The sequence below is a fragment of the Sminthopsis crassicaudata genome, chromosome 2 (genome assembly GCF_048593235.1).
Source record: "Sminthopsis crassicaudata isolate SCR6 chromosome 2, ASM4859323v1, whole genome shotgun sequence".
Taxonomy (NCBI): Eukaryota; Metazoa; Chordata; class Mammalia; order Dasyuromorphia; family Dasyuridae; genus Sminthopsis; species Sminthopsis crassicaudata.
Genome location: NC_133618.1, coordinates 187,018,174 through 187,038,970, shown reverse-complemented (window position 1 = coordinate 187,038,970; position 20,797 = coordinate 187,018,174). Strand labels below are relative to the sequence as shown.

Below are 20,797 nucleotides of genomic sequence, written 5' to 3'. Positions count from 1 at the left end.
TAATTTTCCTCACTGCAATTTTATTCTACCTGGAACAGAAGAAATGGAAATATCATGTTTTATGCTTGTGTGATTTTCCATTTTACTTTTTGGATCAAATGATGAGTGGTCATGGAATTCGGAGTTTGTGGAAGAAAGTACTGACAGTGTGAGCTTTACCAACTGAAGTTCTGAAATAAAGACTTCAAGTTTTTTTACGAAAGTTTCAAGTTAGTAACTGGGATTTGCAATTATTTTTATCTATCACTTATGATAAGAGTTCAATTTTTAACCAAATATAATGATAGCAACATAGGTATGGAAATGAATTTGCTTAAGAGGTAACATTAGAAAATGTGCAGAGTAATTTTCCCCTTCAAAAATCTTACATGAAATTCTCAAACAAATGCTATGTATTTGTGAGTACTAAATCACAGACCATTATATTAAAGCAACAGAATTATTATTCCAAGCTTAGTGATTTGTTGTTCTAAGACTATGACTATTAAATTAATTATGTTCTGGAAGGTAGCATTATAAGTGGGTTACACAATTAACCTTCTGACATAATCAGAAATATACTTATTTCCTATCTGTTACAGATGCTGATGCATTAGTTATTGGGGCCCCAGGAGCCCCTATGGATGTACAGTGCCATGATGCCAATAGAGATTATGTTATTGTGACATGGAAGCCACCAAATACTGCTAGTGAGAGTCCAGTCATTGGCTATTTTGTTGATAGGTGAGTAGACATCAAATACATATATGTATATGTATAGTAAAGGTTTAATCCTGTTTTGAAGCAACGTGGATTTAATTTAGGATTTTCAAAGAATATTACATCAGAGTGTACATAGTTCGAATGTGGATCTAATGATGAAAAGTATTTCTATTTTACAAAAACCAAACTAGATAATTGCTTATGACTTTGGACAAAGTGTTTGTGCTTGTGTGTGGGCCTGTGCATGCTTGTGTGTGTGTGTGTGTAAGTGCTTGATCAAAATTGCTGTAGAATACTTTGGATTAAATTATAGTTGGCTATCTGCATTTGAAGAGGGAACAAGGACTGATGAAATTATGAATCTCTAAAATGTTAAAATGTCTCTTATAGACAGAAAGGAAGAGCTGCTTTTAAGGACTTGTTACTTAACTGTCTTTTCTTGAAGTTCCAAAATTCAGGCACAATTATGTGTGATTTTTATTAATGTGTTTACAAGTTTAGATTATGTTTCCAACTCTTTTCTTGCTATGTTGAATGATTTCAATGTTTTTTAAGAGCTTTAATATGGACTTTATACAAATGTTGAACTAATCATTTAGTTTAGCTAGTTTTTCTTTTTTTGGCTAGTTTTGGCTAGTTTTTATAGGCAGAATCATGTCATGAACAGAGGACCTGGCTAGGAGTCACTCAATAAGCATTTATTAAGTAACTTTTACGTCCCAGGCATTGCATTGAGTACTGGAGATACAAAAAAGAGGCAAGAGATAATTCCTGTCCAGAACCTTTACAATCAAATGGGAGAGACAACATGCAAACAACTCTATACAAAGCAAGTTATATACAGAATAAATGGGAAATGGAGAATAACACTTGAATTAAAAGGGACTGAAGAAGATTTACTGTAGAAAATGGGATTGATTTTATTTGGGACTTTAAGGAAATCTGGGAATCTAAGAGGCAGAGGGGCAAGAGAACAATTTAGGTATGGAAGATAGCCAGAGAAAACTCACAGCTGAGAGATGGAACATCTTGTTTAAGGAACAGCAAGTAAGATAGTGTCACTGAATCAAAGAATATGTAGAGTGATATGATATAAGAAACATCACGGTCTACATCAAGACTTTCTTGATTACAATTGTTCTTATTTCCCCCCCACAATTACTTTCATTGATTTCTGTATAACTTAAATAGATATGTGTATCTTCAAAAAAGTATGAGCTCCTAGAAAGTGCATTGGCACAATGGACAGAGCATGGGACATGGAATCAGAAAGACTGAATTTAAGTTACGCTTCAAATACTTTCTAATTATGTGATTCTGGGCAACTTGTTTAATCTCTCTTGTTCTGTTTGTTTAATCTCTTTCATTGCTCAGATGATAAGTGTGGATAATGATAGAAACTACAATACAAGATTTTTGTGCTGTTGTGAATAAAATGATCAAATTTTATAATATAAAACTTTCTGCAAACCTTAAAGCATTGTATAAATATTAGCTAAGTTGAAGACAGATACACTGCTCTTTACATATGCAGTCCTGCCTATTTTCAACTCCATGGAATGAGACGCCCTACCTGGGGTGTACTCATCACTACTAAACTTACCATCATTTTGCTAACTCAACCCTTGATTGCTTTAGCCTTCCTTAGCCTCCTCTCTTTTGGAAGGCAGAGTATTAAACTGCTCCCAATGCTTTCCTTTACTGAGGGAATAAATTAGACTTAGCTTAGTCCATTTCACATTTGTTTCCCTACATAGTTTCATGTATTATGGAATCCAAGTACCTCCTGCTATCTGATTGTACTCCTCATTTTTTTTTCCTGTTTCCTTTTTGTGTGTTATCTTGCCTTTTAGATGATAAACAGATTGAGGCCAGAGACTTCAAAAATATTGTATTTCCAGGGTTTAGCACAGTACTTGGAACATATTGGATTTGGATACTGTTGTATTTTTGGTTTTATATCTGTGTTCTGTTTGATGCTTATTAGGTACTTAAAAATGTCTATTGGTAGCTGGAATATTTGATTCTGAATTCAAATATATCCCTATTCTGTAAAAAAAATGGCCAATTTTTGGAAAGTGAATGAATTTTCCTAAAATTGATAGAGCACAAGGACAAAAACTTACAAAATAGTTGCTGATAACCCTTTCAGTTCAGTTTTTCAGTTTCTGATGGACATGATTATTTTATTAAACATTACAGTGTAATACTTGTAAAAAGCTTGGTAATTTATATTTCAGGAACACTTTGAAAAGCTAGGAGTTAATGTTATACAAAGGAGCTGCTGTTATGATTTTGAATTTTAGTAAGAATTAATATTAATTAAGCACCAAAGATTATATGGCATGGTTAAAAGCATGGTGTATTAGGAAATGGGAGGTTTGGGTTAAAATTCTAGTTCTACTAGTATTACCTTGGCTAAATTTTCCTCTCATTTTCCTCATCTCTAAAACAAAAAAGGGGACGTCATAGTAGAATGGAAAGAATGCTAGATTTGGCCATGTATTAGCTATACAGCTTTGGACAAGTCATTAACCTATCCAGGCTTTGATATTCTCATTCATAAAATGAGGTGATTGACATAGATAATACCTAAAGGTTCTTTCCAATTCTAAGTTCTACAATACTAGCACTCTACTGCTAGTTGGTGTGTGTGTGTGTGTGTGTGTGTGTAGGAGAAAGATCATTTTATTTTCTGAGTCACTGTATCACTATTCTAACAATACATTATGTTTACTTTTTTGAGGTTTAGAATAGCCGAGAAGACAGAAGCATGTTATCTCTAAGTTGACCACTTGATAATAAATTCTTTGGCCATAGCAGTCCATGAAACAAACAAACAAACAAAAAAAAAAAAACCGTGATTTTTAACCCTCTGTTTCTATAGCGATGGAAGCAGAATGTCAGTATAAACATTAACTTTACTGTTGTTGCTCTAAATGTGAGATTTTTTTAACCCAGTGACTAACAAATAGACATATGATCAGAAGAACTGAATTGCATCAATATTGGTATTCTCACTATAAATAACAAAAAGAGACAGAGGGAAATTTCAGATAATAGAAAGTTTGCTCTCAGTTTCTCCTTAGGAGGGGAGGGGTAAGTAGATAGTTTGCCTTAGGATTGTAAAAAGGATGTGATTTTAGGGTCATATCGTATTGTTATAGGGAATGAAGTAGAGCAATTCTATGAAGTAATTAAAAGCATTCTTTGAATTAAAGTAAAATGTACTTTGATGCACTAAGACCACTATATAATGATGAACATAGTGAAAAATGTTAGATGACATTGTTCTGGAATATGGAATAGAAGTTCCAGAAAACTTGTAGATTACACTGACTCCTCAAATTTAGGCATTATAAATTTTTTCCAGGGAGAAAATATAGAAATTTTTGACCACACCACCACATAATACATTAGTTGAAACATATTCAATAATCAGGAAATGATATATCACTAATGTGGAAGTAATTTTCTGAATTAGCCTTTTGTATATAGACTACCAACTTGTTTGAACAAAGATAAGAGTGTCACAAAGTTAATAAGAATAACTCAAATGGGAAAAAATGTTGTTTAATGAAAATAATGCCAATGCAATCTATTTAAAGTTTTTGTTGACATTTAAAGGAAAATGGATTGGAAAAAGGTTATTAACATCAAATCAAAAGGATATTAATATTAACATTAAAACCACATAATAAGAAGTTTAATTGTTATAAAACAATCATAATAATGAGACCAAAAGAACCTGCTTAGTCAGTCACCTAATACTTGATTTACTACTTGAGTAAAGAGATATGCAAACCATAAAATATAAACTTGTCTTAAAATGTTGTAAAGATGAATGAGAGAAGGTTATGAGCAGGATTGCCTTATAAATAAGGAGAGGTGATGAAAAGGGGGAAAAACATTTTAAGGGAAACTTGGCCAGAGACCCAACTAAGCCAGATCATCCAAAAGGAATTTTAGGATGAAACTGGAAGTATGGAAACAGAGAAAAAGAATCAGAAAAAAAACTATTTGCGAATTTTTTTATAACAAACTTTTTTGACCAGGAAAGATAGTAGAATCAATATAGAGAAAATGGAAGTGACATTGAAGAAAACCCCAAGATGAGAAAAGAAACTGAACAAGACAAAGTATATGCAAAGGTGATTCATCTAGGTAGGATGTACCACAATTTAAGACAATGAAAGTATTACATTTTGTGATATCTGAAGGATGAAAAGATATCAGAAGCATGGAAAAAAATCTTGCCCAACTTTACTACCAAAGATCCAAGAGATTGTAAATAGATACTCATATTCATCCATCTATATTTATAGCTATCCTTCTAGTTAATCAGAATAATTTAAATATGTATCAAAGTCATCTTTAATAGAAGTATTACAAAGAAGATTTTTAAATGTAATACTTCATAATTAACTTCATTTTGATGTTATATAAATGACTGAAAGATGTGGAGAATGTAAGAATTTACTAAGCATACTGTTTATTGACTATAAAATCCACTTGGATTTTATTAAATACAGAAGAATCCCCCTCAAAACTTTACTTTGACAATATGTCTCAAGTATATACCAAGATTTCATAACTTATTAAAAATATAAAAATATAGATAACATAATTTAATGACTAAAGTAAAATATAAAACAGGAAAACCTCTCATCACCAAAGATATTTTCTATTGACAAAGAGAAGATTGAGTAAAGGATTTTAATTGAAGAGGGATACCTTATATTTCCTATGTAGTGAGGTGTAATGTTCTTTGGTTTTCTGGAGGTCTTGGAAGCATCCTTCTTTTCAGTAATCACCACAATAGTAGCCAGGTGATAAAGTCCAAAAGTCTTTATTGTCTCCTTCGCCTGGTGCTTAGTTAGCTTTCTTGTGGTCTTCAGAGGGGACTTGGTTTCAGTGGAGAAAATGCAGGAGGAAAAGCCAGCTACCACAAGGCTGAGGAAGATGGAAATGAATCTGTCTCTTCTTGGCTCCAAGAGCTTGAGCGCCCCCTTCCAGTTCGCTTGTCTTCCCTGGCTCTATCTCTGAGCCTCTTAGTCCCCCAGTAGAATCACCAGGAGCCTGACTGAAGGTGGAATGATTCTTGCCCAGTCCTTGCTGGCTGTTTATACTCCATTACCATAGGTGTGAATCTTGTGGAACTATATTACATACTAAGTACATGTACTGAACTAGAGAACTATTAGTTACCATGCTAACTAGATAACCATTGTCTTCATTAATTCCACTGACTTGTAAGAATCCTTGTTTCAAGTTCAGAGTTCTGGCTCATAACAGTGAGGTCCTTTTGCTGATAATGTTGGGTCTCCTGAATCAAGTTTTGGAATATTCCACATTGTTCTAAATCATATTCATGTTTATATGTATGTGTGTAAACAAACTTACATGCATACATACTACAAATAGTCAATAGTTGGGCTCCACAATTACACAGAAAGAGTAAAGATAGCTGTATTACTTTTAGAAAATTCTAAAGTTATTTTAGTTATTTCAAATTCCTCATTAAAACAGTGATCTATATTTTTGATATCAGTATTTTTCCAATGAAAATATCTGGCTTTAAGTTAAGGATGATGTTTTCTTTGAAGAATTAAAGTTGAGGATCACCCAAAAGGCAATGGCAAGGTCTTATAGTGGCTCTGAATAGGATGTAACACATTAAGAGCAAGGAATTTTAAAGAAGTTATATAACTGATCCAAGAAAAGAAATGGGCAATTGAAAAATTGGTAATTAAAAAAAATGAGCCAGTAACATGGTGAGAGCAAGGTCTAATTAATGAATAGTGACAGAGATGTTCCTTTCATGCTATTATAATGTCAAGAGATAGAGAGGAACTTGTGTTAGATATCTTTGTAGGGGATAGTCATATTGATGAGATCACAAATTCATTATAGAGTATATGCATACTAAGAAGTCAGATGCATCCTTGGGCTCTGTGAGTACTGCAATACAAGTGAATAAAGGTAGTAAAAAAGGATTGATTTGAATTACCAACTTTTGGAAATGGTTTTGCCTAATTGGGCTTGCAGACAGGCACTTGTCTGATCTTTTCTAAAAGTATAAAGCTTAAAAAGAAAAGATTGTTATGTAAAGTTTTCTGTACATCTTTAAGTTCAATGGGATTTCTATTTGTACCCATGTATAAATGTATTTAGAATAGACCTTATTGATTTGATAGATTTTCTAGTCATTAAAATAATTTTGTATATTGTGCATATTTGTTAGATGCTTAGCGTCTGAGATTTTTTTTTTAACTTGCAAGGTGTGAAGTGGGAACTGACAATTGGATTCAGTGCAATGATTCACCAGTGAAAGTCTGCAAATATCCTGTAACTGGACTTTTTGAAGGCAGATCCTACATGTTTCGTGTAAGGGCAATTAATAATGCTGGAATTAGTAGACCTTCTCGGGTCTCTGAGGCAGTTGCAGCCCTTGATCCTGTTGATCTCAAGAGATTACAAGGTAAGTAACCAATTAGTAAGATCCTATGGTAATTGGAAACTATATGTGTGTGCATGCTTATGTGTGTGCATACATACACTACACAGGTATATAGGCATAATCTTCTTTCTTGGTTTTATCCAAATCTTTTCCCTTTTTTTCCTCTTCTACCATTGACAAGTCATGAGAACTTCAAAGCTTAAAAAGAGCATTCATTTTGAAAATTTCTAGTATTTCTATGGATGCTACTAAGTTAATGGATAAAGCCTGATTAACATTTACACTGCTGAAAACAAAGCATTTAACCTTCTTAATAATATTTGTCAGGAAAAAAAATCAATTAAATCACAGTCTCACTTGGCTTAGAATTAAGCTCTTAATAAATTTTAACCATTGGTGGTATATTTTCAGATCATAGAAACTAGAACAAAACCAATGTAACCAAGTGACATTTCTGAAATGTAATTTCATCTGACATTTGACTCCTCAACATTAACTGGACTCTTACTCATTTATTCTAAATGGTTAATTATATTTTCTGTTGTGTTATAGCAGTATGCCTATTGATAATTTGCTCAATAGTAGAAAAGTGGGTTACAATAAGGACAAACTCTAAGGATGCCAAACCCCATTGTAATGGAATGGGTAGTTTTAATAACATAATGGAATGGTCATTCAGACATGGCAAAAAATATTTTGAAGAACTTCATCTTTCTTTATAAAATCTTTTGGCTTAAGAATTTACCAGATTTTTCCTTCTGTCTACAGCAATTCATTTGGAGGGAGACAAAGAAATTGTAATCTATCAGGATGACCTTGAAGGTATGTATCTCTTCATAACTTAATTTCAGTTTTTTATATGTAAGAAATTTAAGATTATAATTAGAACCATGAGAGCTTCAGAAAAAAAAATTCCCTTCAATATCAATTTTTTATATAAATAATGGGGGAAAAAGTCACTGAAGCTTGAAAACCTCATGTCAATAGAGTTGGGGAAAAAACATAGGGAATAAAAATAGGAATCTAACTAACTGTTGACTGGATTGCTTTCATTTAGGGATCACAAAAGTTCTTGCTCTTTTGGTGATGATGCAAAAAGAAAGTCATATAATCTCCAATGTGACTGCCTGTGGGTAACTTTGAGTCAGCCTTTACATACTCATTCCACTGGGGGGGTCCAACAAGACTTTAAGGGTAAAATATGAATCTCTACTCCTTAGCAGACTACAATTCTAACTGACATGCATTTAATCTAAGCATTTAATCTTCATTTGAAGTATGCTTCTTAATTAGACTATTCACATTTCTTTTTCAATGTGAATATGGCTTTTAATGATATTTTTCCTGCTTGCCATACCTTCCAGATATATCTAAAGAGAGAAAAGACATGAAGAACAAGCACTGGAGCCTCATGATCAGTAGTGCTAAAAATTTTAGTTGAATTTGTAATTAGTCTTTTTAAAAGTTCAATAGCTAAAAATTTTAAAAGGATTGAATTTAATGTGTACCTAAGCTGAAGCAAAAATTATAATTACTTATTTAAAATAATGGAGGCTTTGGGCTTGCTGTTCCAAAGCTCACTTCCAGAGGGGGATTAATGATTCTGTTTCACATTCTTTGGGGGTCATCCCATCATATACCAAGTAGTAGCTTCTGCTCTCTTGATTTTATTTATAGTATTACCTACAGATAGTTCATACAGTAATGAGGATTCTAATACATCCCCACAAGAGTATTGATAATTCAAGATTCTCTCAAAAGAGAATTGTATTCTATTCCCTCCTCCCAAGTTCTAGAGTCCTAGCTGAGAAACAAATGTGATTTAGTGAAAAGAATGCTGAACCTAGGGTCAGGAGACCAAGGTTGGAATCCTGACTTTGATGCTCTCTCACTTTGTGACTATGGGCAACTCTTTCATCTCTCGTAAACTTAGCTTTCTTCCTCAATAAACTGGGAATAATAATTCATGTATTGGATTGTTGTAGGAAACATGATTTGTAAATCATAAGGGCAACATGACTGCGAATTATCAGTATTGATTTCAATGATATTTAAAGAAGCACAGAAATCAATTTGAAATATCTAGTGGCAGAATAAGTGAACAGGAAAATTACTGGATGCTAATGAAAACCCATCTGGCAGAGTTGGCCTTTCAAAAACTAAGCACTGAATATATATAATCTAGAAGCAACCAGTAATCTTTTGAATATATTGTGAGATATTTTTATAATAGATAAACTTTATGTAAAATGAGGTCCTTAAGCATGGTCAATGAAAGGAAGATCTATCTTAAAAACATTGATTGTAGGCATTTATATAGAGTTTTAAGATTTACAAAGCATTTTGCATCTGTTCTCTCATTTGATCCTCATAACTCTGAGGTAGGTGCTATTTTTAATCTCTATTTTACAGATAAGGAAATTGAAGCTGAGGTACAGAACTACCTAGAAACCTCAGGATTTTGTAATGTGTAAATTGAATCAGTGAGGAGGGGAAGCAGAATAATCATATGTTACCTTGATTAGACTGGTAGGAATTGAATCCAATGAACATTTATTAAGAATTAGGTACTAGGTATTAAAGATTCAAAATCAAAATTGTGAGTGTTTCCCAAAGCTCTATCCTGGGTGCTCTTCTTTCTCTGACCTCATCATCTCTCATTGGTTTTACTATAATATCTATTCAGATGTCTCAGAGATCTGTACTATATATCCAGCCCTAATTTCTCCCCTGACCTCCAGTTCTACATCACTAATCATTAGTTATGATTGTCTTTCTTGCCCAAATTATTGCAACCACCTCCTAATTCAACTTCTAATTCAAGTATCCCCTCACTTCACTTCATCTTATACACTGTACTTAATTCCTTAAGTATATCTGACTATGTTACTCCTCCCCTCAATTTGGTGGCTCCTTATTGACTATAAATATAGATTTTAAACCTGTGATTCATGAATTTGTTTTTGTTGTTAACATTTTGATAATTGTTTATAAGTAGTTTTTTTTTAATCCTCTATTTTATTTAAGGTATTTAAAAATTGATTCCTACCCTGGAGGAGTTTATATTTCAACCAGAAAGATGCAGCATATTCCCAAGGGAAAATGGAAACAGGATGACCAATTAAGAAGTCAAGACTGTAGTTCAGAAATACAGTTTGGATTAAGCCATTGACACTGCTAGAAATAAGCCAGGTGGTTTTGACTATTTGCCTTGAAACTCTAAAGTAAAGAATAATGCTCCCAGGCTAAAAGAATGAGTGAATTGATTTACAAGCATTTATTAAGTATATAATATATTTTTAACACTATAAGTGTTGAAGATAGGAACACTAACTACTATGTGGAAGGGGAAAAGATCAATAGAGATTTCCTTTAGAATTTGGAACCTGAACTGAATTTTGAAAGCTAGGTATTCCTTAAGGCAGAGGGGAAGGGATTATGTTAGGTGTGGATGGAAATCTGTGAAGACCCAGAGATAAGAGATAAAGGTGATGCTTTGTTGGTTATATGAGTGGAAAAAAAGAAATCTATTAGGGGAAGTAGAAATTAATGTGACTTAATGAGTAAGAGAATAGTCCTGAAATAAAAACATTCTTATTTTATTTTTTTTCCCCTGAATAAAACTATAGATTCTTACTCCTTGCAAATTAACTAGCAAGGAAAGCTTCATCATCATTATAGTAATATCTACCTCAATGAATTTGTGCTTCATCATGGTAAGAATAAGAAGTAAAATATTGGTTTTGTCATTGAGAGATTTAACAGAATTCAAAATAAAAGAAATTAAATTATTTGGGAGAGACTATATTTAATTCAATATGACAGATAGGAAGTTGTGATCAAACGAAGGAAAATAAATTTACAGAAAAACCCAAAACAACCTTACAATGTAAAAGAAAGTGAGATCAATACCAACAGGAGGCTCATACAAGAAAGAAATGAACATGAAATCAACAAGTGGGATTCCTAATGTCTTCCTCCCATGACAAAATTTTTAGATACAATCTGGAAAAGACAGAAGTGAAAAATATAAAGACTCCATTCTCAAGAACTGAGAGCACACTTAAGAGCTAAACATTAGTATACTAGATCCAGTCTCAGTCAGCCAATCACTAGGGCTTCCAATGGTTAAAGCACAATAATCACATCAGGATGAATTATCAATTTCTTCAATTTGATCAGTGACTAACAATGAAACATAACCTACCATATGTGTATGGTGTTTAAGAAATACCTTAATTTTACCTTTGATTCCTCTGATCCTCTTATGTAAACTCTCCAAGATTTAATGATATTATATCATTATATTATATATTATATTATATTATAACTACTAAAGTCTATGGCCTTTTCATAGTCCTACTTTAACTTCATCTATCTGTAGGCTTTGACATGGTTTCTCTCTCCTTAGTTTCCCCTTTATATCTTTTCTTAAAATTTTTCTTATATTTATTTTTCTGTGTATATACTGTATCTTACCAGTAGAAAGTATTTTTTTTTTATTTATTTTATTTTATTTTTTTTTTTGCTGCGGCAATTGGGGTTAAGTGACTTGACTCCAGGGTCACACAGCTAGGAAGTGTCTGAGGTCAAATTTGAACTCAGGTCTTCCTGACTTCAGGTATAGTGCTCTATCCACTGTGCCACCTAGCTGCCTTGAAAGTACATTCTTTTAGGAAAGGAATTTTTTTCTCTCTTTGTATTCTCAAGAATTAGCACAGTGCTTTATACATAGCAGAGTTTTAATAAATTTTTATAATTTGAATTAAATTATTTTAGAAAAATTACTCTTCTTAATCATAGAGGGATTAGAATAGCTTAATTAAATCATGAAGCTACCATGAAAAGAATTACCCAAGAGGGAGATACCTTGACCCTCATAGTCAATAAAAAAATGAGAAAAGCAGTGCTGAACTATAATTACAACAATGACACAATGATATCTGTTTAAATCCAGTGGAAATTGTTCAACACCGCAGTCTATGTTCTAACCACTGATGATGAAGAGATCAAAATTCACCAGTTCTATGAAAACCTATGATATTTTCTCAAAAAGGTTCCCCCCAAAATGTGACCTTTATCATAGGGGTTGGAAAGCTAAAGTAGGAAATTAAAATATCATTGGAATTATAGACAAATTTAGCCTTGGAGTATAAATTTAAGTAGGGCAAAAAATTAATAGAGTTTTATCAAGATATTTTACTGGAGGATGATTTCAGAAAGGCCTGAAGAGACTTACATGAATTAATACTAATTGAAGTGAGTAGAACTAAGAAAACATTGTACATGGCAACAATAAAATTATGTGATGATCAAATGTAATGGACATGGCTCTTTTCAACAATGAGGTGACTCAGGACAATTCCAATAGACTTGTTATAGAGAGAATCATCTGCATCCAAAAAGAGGACTGTGGGCACTGAATATGGACCACAACATAATATGTTCACCTTTTTTATGTTTGCTTGCTTTTTTCCCTTTCTCATTTTCTTCTTTTTTGATCTGAAAAATTTGGAAAATGGAGTTTTGAATACTAAATACTGAAAACTATCTTTGATTATTGTGTTGAAAATAAGAAAGGTATTATTAAAAAAAAACATAATTTGCTAGAAATGGCACTCTCTTTTAACTATCCAAAAATTTGCTTTACACATAGACATCACCAGATCATTTATATCAAAATCAGATTATATATTCTGCAGCCAAAGCTGCCAAGATCTACACAATCAGTTAAAATAAGACTTAATCATGATTAGATCATGAGTTTTATATTCAGATTTAAATTGAAGAAAGTCAGACCTTGTAGGTATCACCTAAATATTATACTTTATGAATATGAAGTGGAAGTGATAAGTAGATTTAAGGGATTATATCTGGTAATATGATATCTAAAGCAATATGGATAGAGGTTTGAAATAGTGTGTAAAAGGCAGCAGCAGCAGCAATAACAATAAAACATTCCAAAGAAAAAGAAGAGCAAGAAAGCAAAGACACTGATGAGGCTTTACAAATAGTGAAAAAAGAAGGAAACAAAAGGTCAAAGAGAAAGAGAAAGATATATTCAATTGAATGCAGAATTCCAGAGATTATCAAGGAGGGATAAGATGATGAGCAATGCAAAGGAATAAAACAATAGAATAATAAAGACAAGAGATCTCTTCCAAAAATTTAGGTATCTAAGAATATTTCAATACCAAACTGGTCATGATAAAAGACAAAAGCAGAGGGGATTTAAGAGAATTTGGAAAGATTAAGAAGAGGTGACACGAATAGACAGAAAAACTACATAAGAAAGATTTTAACATTACTAATTACCTGGATAGTGTGGTTATTCATCTGGTTATCTTAGAGCCAGACATCCTGGGGAATTAAGTCATGTGGACCTTAGGGAAGTATTGTTGACATTAAGCCTAGTGGAAGTGACAAAATTTGAGGTGAGCTATTTAAAATTCTAAAAAATGATGCTGTTAAAGTGCTGCATTAAATATGCCAGCAAATTTGGGAAATTAAACAGTGGCCACTGTATTGGAAAAGATGTTTAATGTTCTAATCCTAAAGAAGATTGTTCTAAAGAATGTTCAAATTACCAAACAATTGTATCATTTCATATGCCAATAAAATTATGTTTTAAGATTCTACAAGCTAGGTTTCAGCTATATGTGAACTGATTACTAGAAGAGCAGAATAATTTTCAAAGAAGTAGAGGAGCTAATAGAACAAATTGCCAGCATTTGCTGAATAATGGAGAAAGCAAAGCAGTTCCAGAAAAAAAAAATCTATTTCTGCTTCATTGTCTACATGAAAGCCTTTGACTGTGTGAATCACAACAAAATGTGGCAAGACCTCAAAGAGATGAGAGTACCAGATATCTTATTTGTCTCCTGACAAATTTGTGGGTTGAGAAACAAGTTAGAATCAAGTATAATACTGATTGGTTTAAGATCGGAAAAAAAGAGTACCACAAGGCTGTATACTGTCACTTTATCTATTTAATTTACACCCATCATGTGAAATGCCAGGCTGGATGATTCAAAACCTGGAATCAAAGTTGCCAGGAAAAATATCAGCAGTCCCAGATATGCAGACAATACCACTTTGATGGAAGAAGTGAAAAAGAGTAAGAAGTCTCTTGATGAAAGAGGAGAGTGTAAAAGTTGCCTTGAAGCTTAACATAAAAACATCAAAACTCCTCAAAATTTTGGCTACTGGTCCTATCACTTCCTGGAAAATAGTGGGAAAAGAAAGAGAAAACAGTGTCAGATTTTATTTTTTGGACTCAAAAGTAATTGTCGAAAAAAAATATATATCAAAGGAAAGCTATGGCAAATCTGAACAGTATACTAAAAAGCAGAGACATCACCTTGTTGACAAAGGTCTTTGTAGTTTGTAGTTGTAGTTGAATAGTTTTTCCAATGATGATGTATGGCTGTGAGAGTTGAATTATATTATTTAAAGACATTAATGTAGACTATTAATTAAAAACTCAAGTGCTGAAATGGGAGCTTAAATAATCTGTCTAAATAGTGAGAAGGTAGGACTCATTAGAAAAGATCCTGATATTGGGAAAAATTGAAGGCAAAAGGAAAAGGGGAAGGCAAAACATGAGATGGATAGATAGTGTCATGAAAGCAACAAACAAGAGGTTGGATAGACTTCAGGTCTATTCAGGCAATAGTGGAGCATAGAAGCCTATTTAGTCTAACCCTTTATTTTGTGGAAGAGCAAACAGATTTTATGAGGAAAGTGGATTGTTTGCTATAGCTAGTCAATGGCAAAATACAAAGCAGATTCAAGGTGCCCTCATGCTCAAATACACTTTGTATACTACATACTCTCTAAGTCATGATTTCTTGAGGTTGTTTTGACAGTTTTACATTGAGTTAGAACAACAGCTCCTGACTTCTTCCATAGTGTGGTTAAAAAAGTAAATGGACATAATAACCAGAGAGTTCTTATATCCCCTTTGCTATTAAGATATATTTTTGTATGTGGATTTTTACTCATGAGAAAAATCTAAAGGGAAGAAAGAAATTTATCACTAGTTTTTTGGGGTTATGTGTTATAGTAACTTATTTTAAGTTGCTGCGGCTATGAAATTGTCAGCTTTTATTTCCAGCTTGAGTAATACTTTTGAGTCTATGTATATGTGGCAAGTGAAGAAAAGTATAAGGTATAAATTCCTTGAAGAAATCAAGCTGGATTAGGCCACAGATGCCCCTGGAAATTAGGTGGTTTGACCTAAAGTTCTGAAAGGTGGAACTAGCCACATGGTCTCAGGCTGAAAGAAAATGAATGAATGAATTGATCAATAAGAATTTATTAAATACAATATTTCTAGTACTGTGCTAATTACTTTGGGAAGGAACAAGATTAAAAGAGACTTCTTATTGAAGCTGAAAACCTAATTAAAGTCTTGGAGGAAGCCAGGAATTCCTGAAGCAGAGATGAGAAGTAAATTTATTCTAAACATTGGTAGAAGTCTGTGAAAAGATATAGATGAGAGACAGAAGGTCATGTATGGGGAACAAGTAGTCCAGTTGGGATGGAACCTATTATGTGACATAGAATCAATATAATGATTTAGAAAAGTGGGCTGGAATTAGATTAAAATACAATTGAGAAAAAATAAAAGGAAAATGGTTCAGCCTTTGTCCATATTTCTTTTATCTTGCATTGATATGGCATGTTTTTCTATTCTAATTATACTTCTCTAAACTACATTATTGTTCAGTTGTTTTTTAGTTGTGTCCAATACTGACCTCTTTGGGGTTTTCTTAGCAAAGATACAATAAAGTGGTTTGTTATTTCCTTCTTCAGTTCATTTTACAGATTAGGAAACTGAGGTTAGCAGGGTTAAATCATCTGCCCAGGGTGATAAAGCCAGTAGGTATCTAAGGCCAGATATGAAGTCAGGAAGATGAGTTTTCCTAAGTGAAGGCAAAGCACTCTAATCACTGTGTCATTTAATTACCCCTCTAAGCATTGAGCATATCACTATTAAATAGCAGTCAATTCTTTTAGTCTACTTTTGAAGTTTCTCAAGGCTATTTTGAATTCATTCTTCCAAGATATAAGATATCCTTCCCAAACCTGGACAATGATCAGAACAGCAAAATATCATGTTATTTTATTGTTTTAATTATGGCTAATTAAAGATTAATTAGTACAACACTTTCTATTAATCAAGCTGAATGTATCAGATCTCTTTTTGTACTATGGCATCAAAGCCAAAAAAAATTTTAATTTTCTTTAAAGTATTAATTTTAAAGTATTGATCAGTTCTAAAAATAGGGAGAGGTTTGGAATCTCAAACTCTGAAGAGAATAATTCTATATTACATTTATTTTTATTGTTTGACTTATCTTTTATTCTGCTTTCTTTGTAGTTCAAAACATTAGCAATGAACCATCATTTAATTCTGATGTTCTATAGAACTTGAGATTCCATCAGTCAGTCTTCTGTACCTCATATCTCTATGGTTTTCTTCTCTGTAGTTCATTTGGTTCCAGAGGAGCAAAAGATTATTTGTAAATTAGGCTTGGAAACAAGCCTGGAGACTTAAAGCTGACCAAGGGAGTGGTTGAAGTTTCCTCCCTTTGCCCCCCCTCTTGGCACTATCCCAGAGACATTCTGGCTCCTGGTTTGCAATTCTACCCACTTGTCAGAAATGGCTCTCAGTAAAAGCATGCTAATCTATACCATCAAATAATCAAATTGTCTTGTAATAAAACCATTTGAAGTTGAAATGTTAACTTTCACATTTCAGGAGTACTGTTTGAATGTGACTGTATAGCTATTCTTTTGAGGTTGAGTTTAAAGATGACAATTGTATATTAAGGAATATTTTACAATGTATTAGAGATGTTTTCTCAAAAATGTTTCTAGAGGAACCATGCCTCTTTCAAAAATCTTCATTTCTTTGGTTGCTTTCATAATTTCAAGGAAAATTATCTGTTGATCACCTAAGTTAGGAAAAAAGTATACCGGGACAGAAACAGACAGGAAATGTCACAAGATGAACTATTGCATTAATTAACTGAAAAAGTCTTGTCAATAGCTATCCAGAACCTCAAATTTATAAGCATAGATCAGTGTGGTAAGTTTTGTACGACTTAAGCAAGGCAGAAAAACAAAAACAAAAACAACAATGTTCTTTAAAAGTGTCATATATTTTAGAAACATTGAATGCATATTGCAAGAAGAAAACAACCAGAGAAAATCATTAAAGACAGGGCAATTGAATTCTGTAATGGTTCCATATTGCAAAGCACAAATTGTTAATGCTCATGTTTTTTTTTTTCCCACAAATCATCAGTTTAATTAAAGTTTCATTTCTAGTTAAATACTATTTTTTTCTGTGTGAAACTATTGCTGCTTTTATTTATTTTTTCTTTCAATTTAACTTAAAGTAATAATTTGTGGATTCCTTTCCTTCACAAAGTATGCAATGCATGTGAGAAAATACAAATAATTATGTGAACTTCTGTGATACATTTTGCCTTGATTCTAAGTAAAGCCAAATAGCACTTTCCAATTTGCATTCCTGCTTTCTAAAAATAGCAGTGAAAGCCAGCTATTAAATTGTAAAACTGATATGGTTGTCCTTAATGCCCTGGCAATACACCTCCAGGAAAGAGCTCAGAAAACTGAGCTGGAATATAAGTGCTGACCTGCAGGGTAATCTACTGTTTAACACTCACTAAGTTTATTACTCCTCTAGGCGATGTTCAGATTCCAGGACCTCCCACCAATGTACATGCTTCAGAAATCAGCAAAACATATGTTGTGCTCAGCTGGGATCCACCTGTTCCCCGTGGCAAGGAGCCATTAATGTATTTCATTGAGAAGGTACTGTGTAGTTACATTTATTTGTGTGGTAAGCCTTTGTACAGTCTCCTATGCTTTAACTCCAACTGTTTTCCTAGAAGAGAAATCACTGGACCAGTCATTTTTCCTATGTATTCATTAATTATGAAGTTGTGATAAAGGAAGTAATAATAGGACACCATATTTGGTTGTTGTCAAGGATGAGGATTCAGATTCAAGTTAGTTGAAAAAAAAAATCTAATAAATTCATTGGGTCTATGGAAATGAACAAAAAGTTCCAATCACCAACTTTGCTCTGTCTTACTACCCAGATACACTAGGGAAAGGTGATGGGGTCTTTTGTCTAAGTCACTGAAATTTAGACTGTACTTATACCATGTATATTGCTTCAGCAATATAGAAACAATTGAACTTAGTAAGAATAGTTTTTTTAAGATAAGAAACAAGTTTGTGTCCTTCCCAAGCAATCCCAGGTAAGCACCTCCCAGTCTAGTTTCTCTACCTCCTACACCTGAATTTCTCTTAAAAAATTTACTCTGAAGTCATGATTCATGCCATTTACCTTTGAACTTATGAAACTTGACTTGAGTGCCAACACTGTTGGCACTCAACTGTCTCACTATTCTTTCCTATTCACAAGATATAATAGAATCATAAAATCATAAATCTTTTAGAAGGAACCTCCGTGACCATCACAGTCATCTCCACAATTATTTTATAATTGAGGAAACCAAGGCCCAGAGAGGAGAAGGTAGCAAGATTCTCATATAACTTTTACTCTTCAGAGGAACTTTTATATCACATTCAAAATAGAAGTGAGGTTATAGATGAATGTTAAACTAATTTGCTCTAATTTCCATTGCACAAAATAGGCAGTTGCATATCTGTGGGTATTAAAAGTACATCTGCCAACTTTCTGATGAAAAATATTGTCACCACTGGCCTTGGACAGTGCATGAATTATTCAATATTAACATCATTGCTTAAAGGCTAAAATCTGGGATGAGAACACAACAGTGAATTAGCACATTAAGAGAGATGGATTAGTTTATTTGATTAGCGTATTACCACCTTCTGTCAAGTACTAGGAGAGTAGAATATTGCAGCAATGAGACACAAGAAAGGTGTATTTGGAGGGAAGGGTACAAACTTTATGGTATAGTTCTTGCCTGTTCACTGTATTAGGAGATAAGAGCAGTCAAAATGGGGGTGTTGAGGTACTTTGCAACTATAAGGGAGAGGTTTAAACATATAGAAGGGATAGGAAATTAACAAAAGAAGTGGTGAAGATAAAATATGCTTATCTCACAATTTGGTCTTGTTTCAATCCTCTAACTTAATCTGCCTGTGATCAATTTTAATTCAATTATTCAATATCCTTTTGTTGTGCACCTATTACATACAATGTATTGGGGTAGGAAGGGACATTCAAAGGTAAATGAAACATGGACCTGCCATCATAGTTTATAAGTTACTGAGGAAAACTTGTATTCAAATAACTATAAAATAAAAAAAGTATAGTCATAATACAATTACAAAGGACTAGTAACAGGGTTTCATTTGGAAAAGATTCTCTCTTGAGCATTAGGGGACCAATTCATGGAGAAAATAACACTTGAACAAAGTCTTGAAAAGTGGTGCTGTTTGGAAGAGGAAAAAATCTTGGTGAAGGGAATTCCACATATCTTTCTGTATATGTGATTGCTTTGAAGGTCAAAGAAGATTCTGATTATGGAAGAAATATAAGATTGATGTCATCACGTATTCTCATTCTGACAACCATATGTAATGTTCAATATAAAATGAAGATGAGTTAAAAGCAATCTAGATTTTATAAAGCAAAAGAACATAAAATATGTCTAGGTCATTAAATGAAGAAATGTAAAATTAGGTCTGGGATTGCTCTTATATCACATTTTAGCACATGCTTTTAAACATAACTTTCCCAATATATAAACGAATTTTATCATTTTCAAACTTAACAATAACTGAATAGTGCTTAAAAAAAATTTTAAGTGTGATGTTTATTATAATTTGAAATGTTTAGATATGCTCCATACTCAAGACAATTTATCTTCACCATATTTAAACACACAAAAATATAAACAATAAAGAACTGAGTACTTTTTAGAGAAAGTCTTAAAGAAACACCTAGGTAGAGTGTTACGCATTTCTATTATTATAAATTTAATTTAAAACATACTCTTCATTAATCAGTGACAATCAAAATAAAGCTAATTCTAGACAAAGAACTATGCTAGATTCTTTGGAAGATACAAAGTTGTCCAAGGCATTGTCAGTGTATCTTAGGGAGATTACATTTAATTTGTTGAGAAAGACAAGATGCATGTGTATGTACACATATGTACACAGATAGATAAGTAACAATACAAAGGCATATACTTATGGGCTTAAGTTAAAGTGTGCCTTTATAACCTTCACCACACTTTCTTTAGTTTAGAATGAAAAGCCCAAATAAATTATTTTTCTCATCAGTAGTGAGATTTTTTTTAAAAAAAGAACTTCTAGATATTTGGAAGAAAGTCTAGAATTTTACTTTTCCATTTCCTGTCTGTCCCCTTATTTCCTCCAGGTTATAAGTAGATTTTTTTTTTTTTTTTTTGAGAGTAAGAGATTAAAGACTGCTGGGTTAGCATTCTGATAGCATGTATCCATGTGAATATTTTTTATTTAATAAAAATAAATTAATTCCCCATTTTTAATGAAAAGAAGAATCTAGGAAGAATGTAGCTCCTAGCTATCTACTTTTAAATAGATACACAGTCATTGCTCTTAGTTATTCCCTAT

The 20,797-nt window shown here is 32.7% G+C and overlaps 1 protein-coding gene across 4 annotated transcripts in view; it reads left to right on the top strand.

Moving 5' to 3' along the window:
• MYOM2 (myomesin 2) overlaps positions 1-20,797 on the top strand; it is a 168,606-nt gene that overhangs the window by 68,047 nt on the left and 79,762 nt on the right. For all 4 annotated transcript variants that reach the window (XR_012486130.1, XR_012486131.1, XM_074287958.1 and 1 more), the window contains exons 11-14: positions 582-723; positions 6,984-7,183; positions 7,931-7,984; positions 17,883-18,010. Coding sequence is in view for 2 of the 4 variants with exons in the window: in XM_074287958.1 (XP_074144059.1) it covers positions 582-723; positions 6,984-7,183; positions 7,931-7,984; positions 17,883-18,010 (524 nt within the window). In the remaining 2 variants the exon portion in view is untranslated. The remainder of the gene's footprint in view (positions 1-581; positions 724-6,983; positions 7,184-7,930; positions 7,985-17,882; positions 18,011-20,797) is intronic.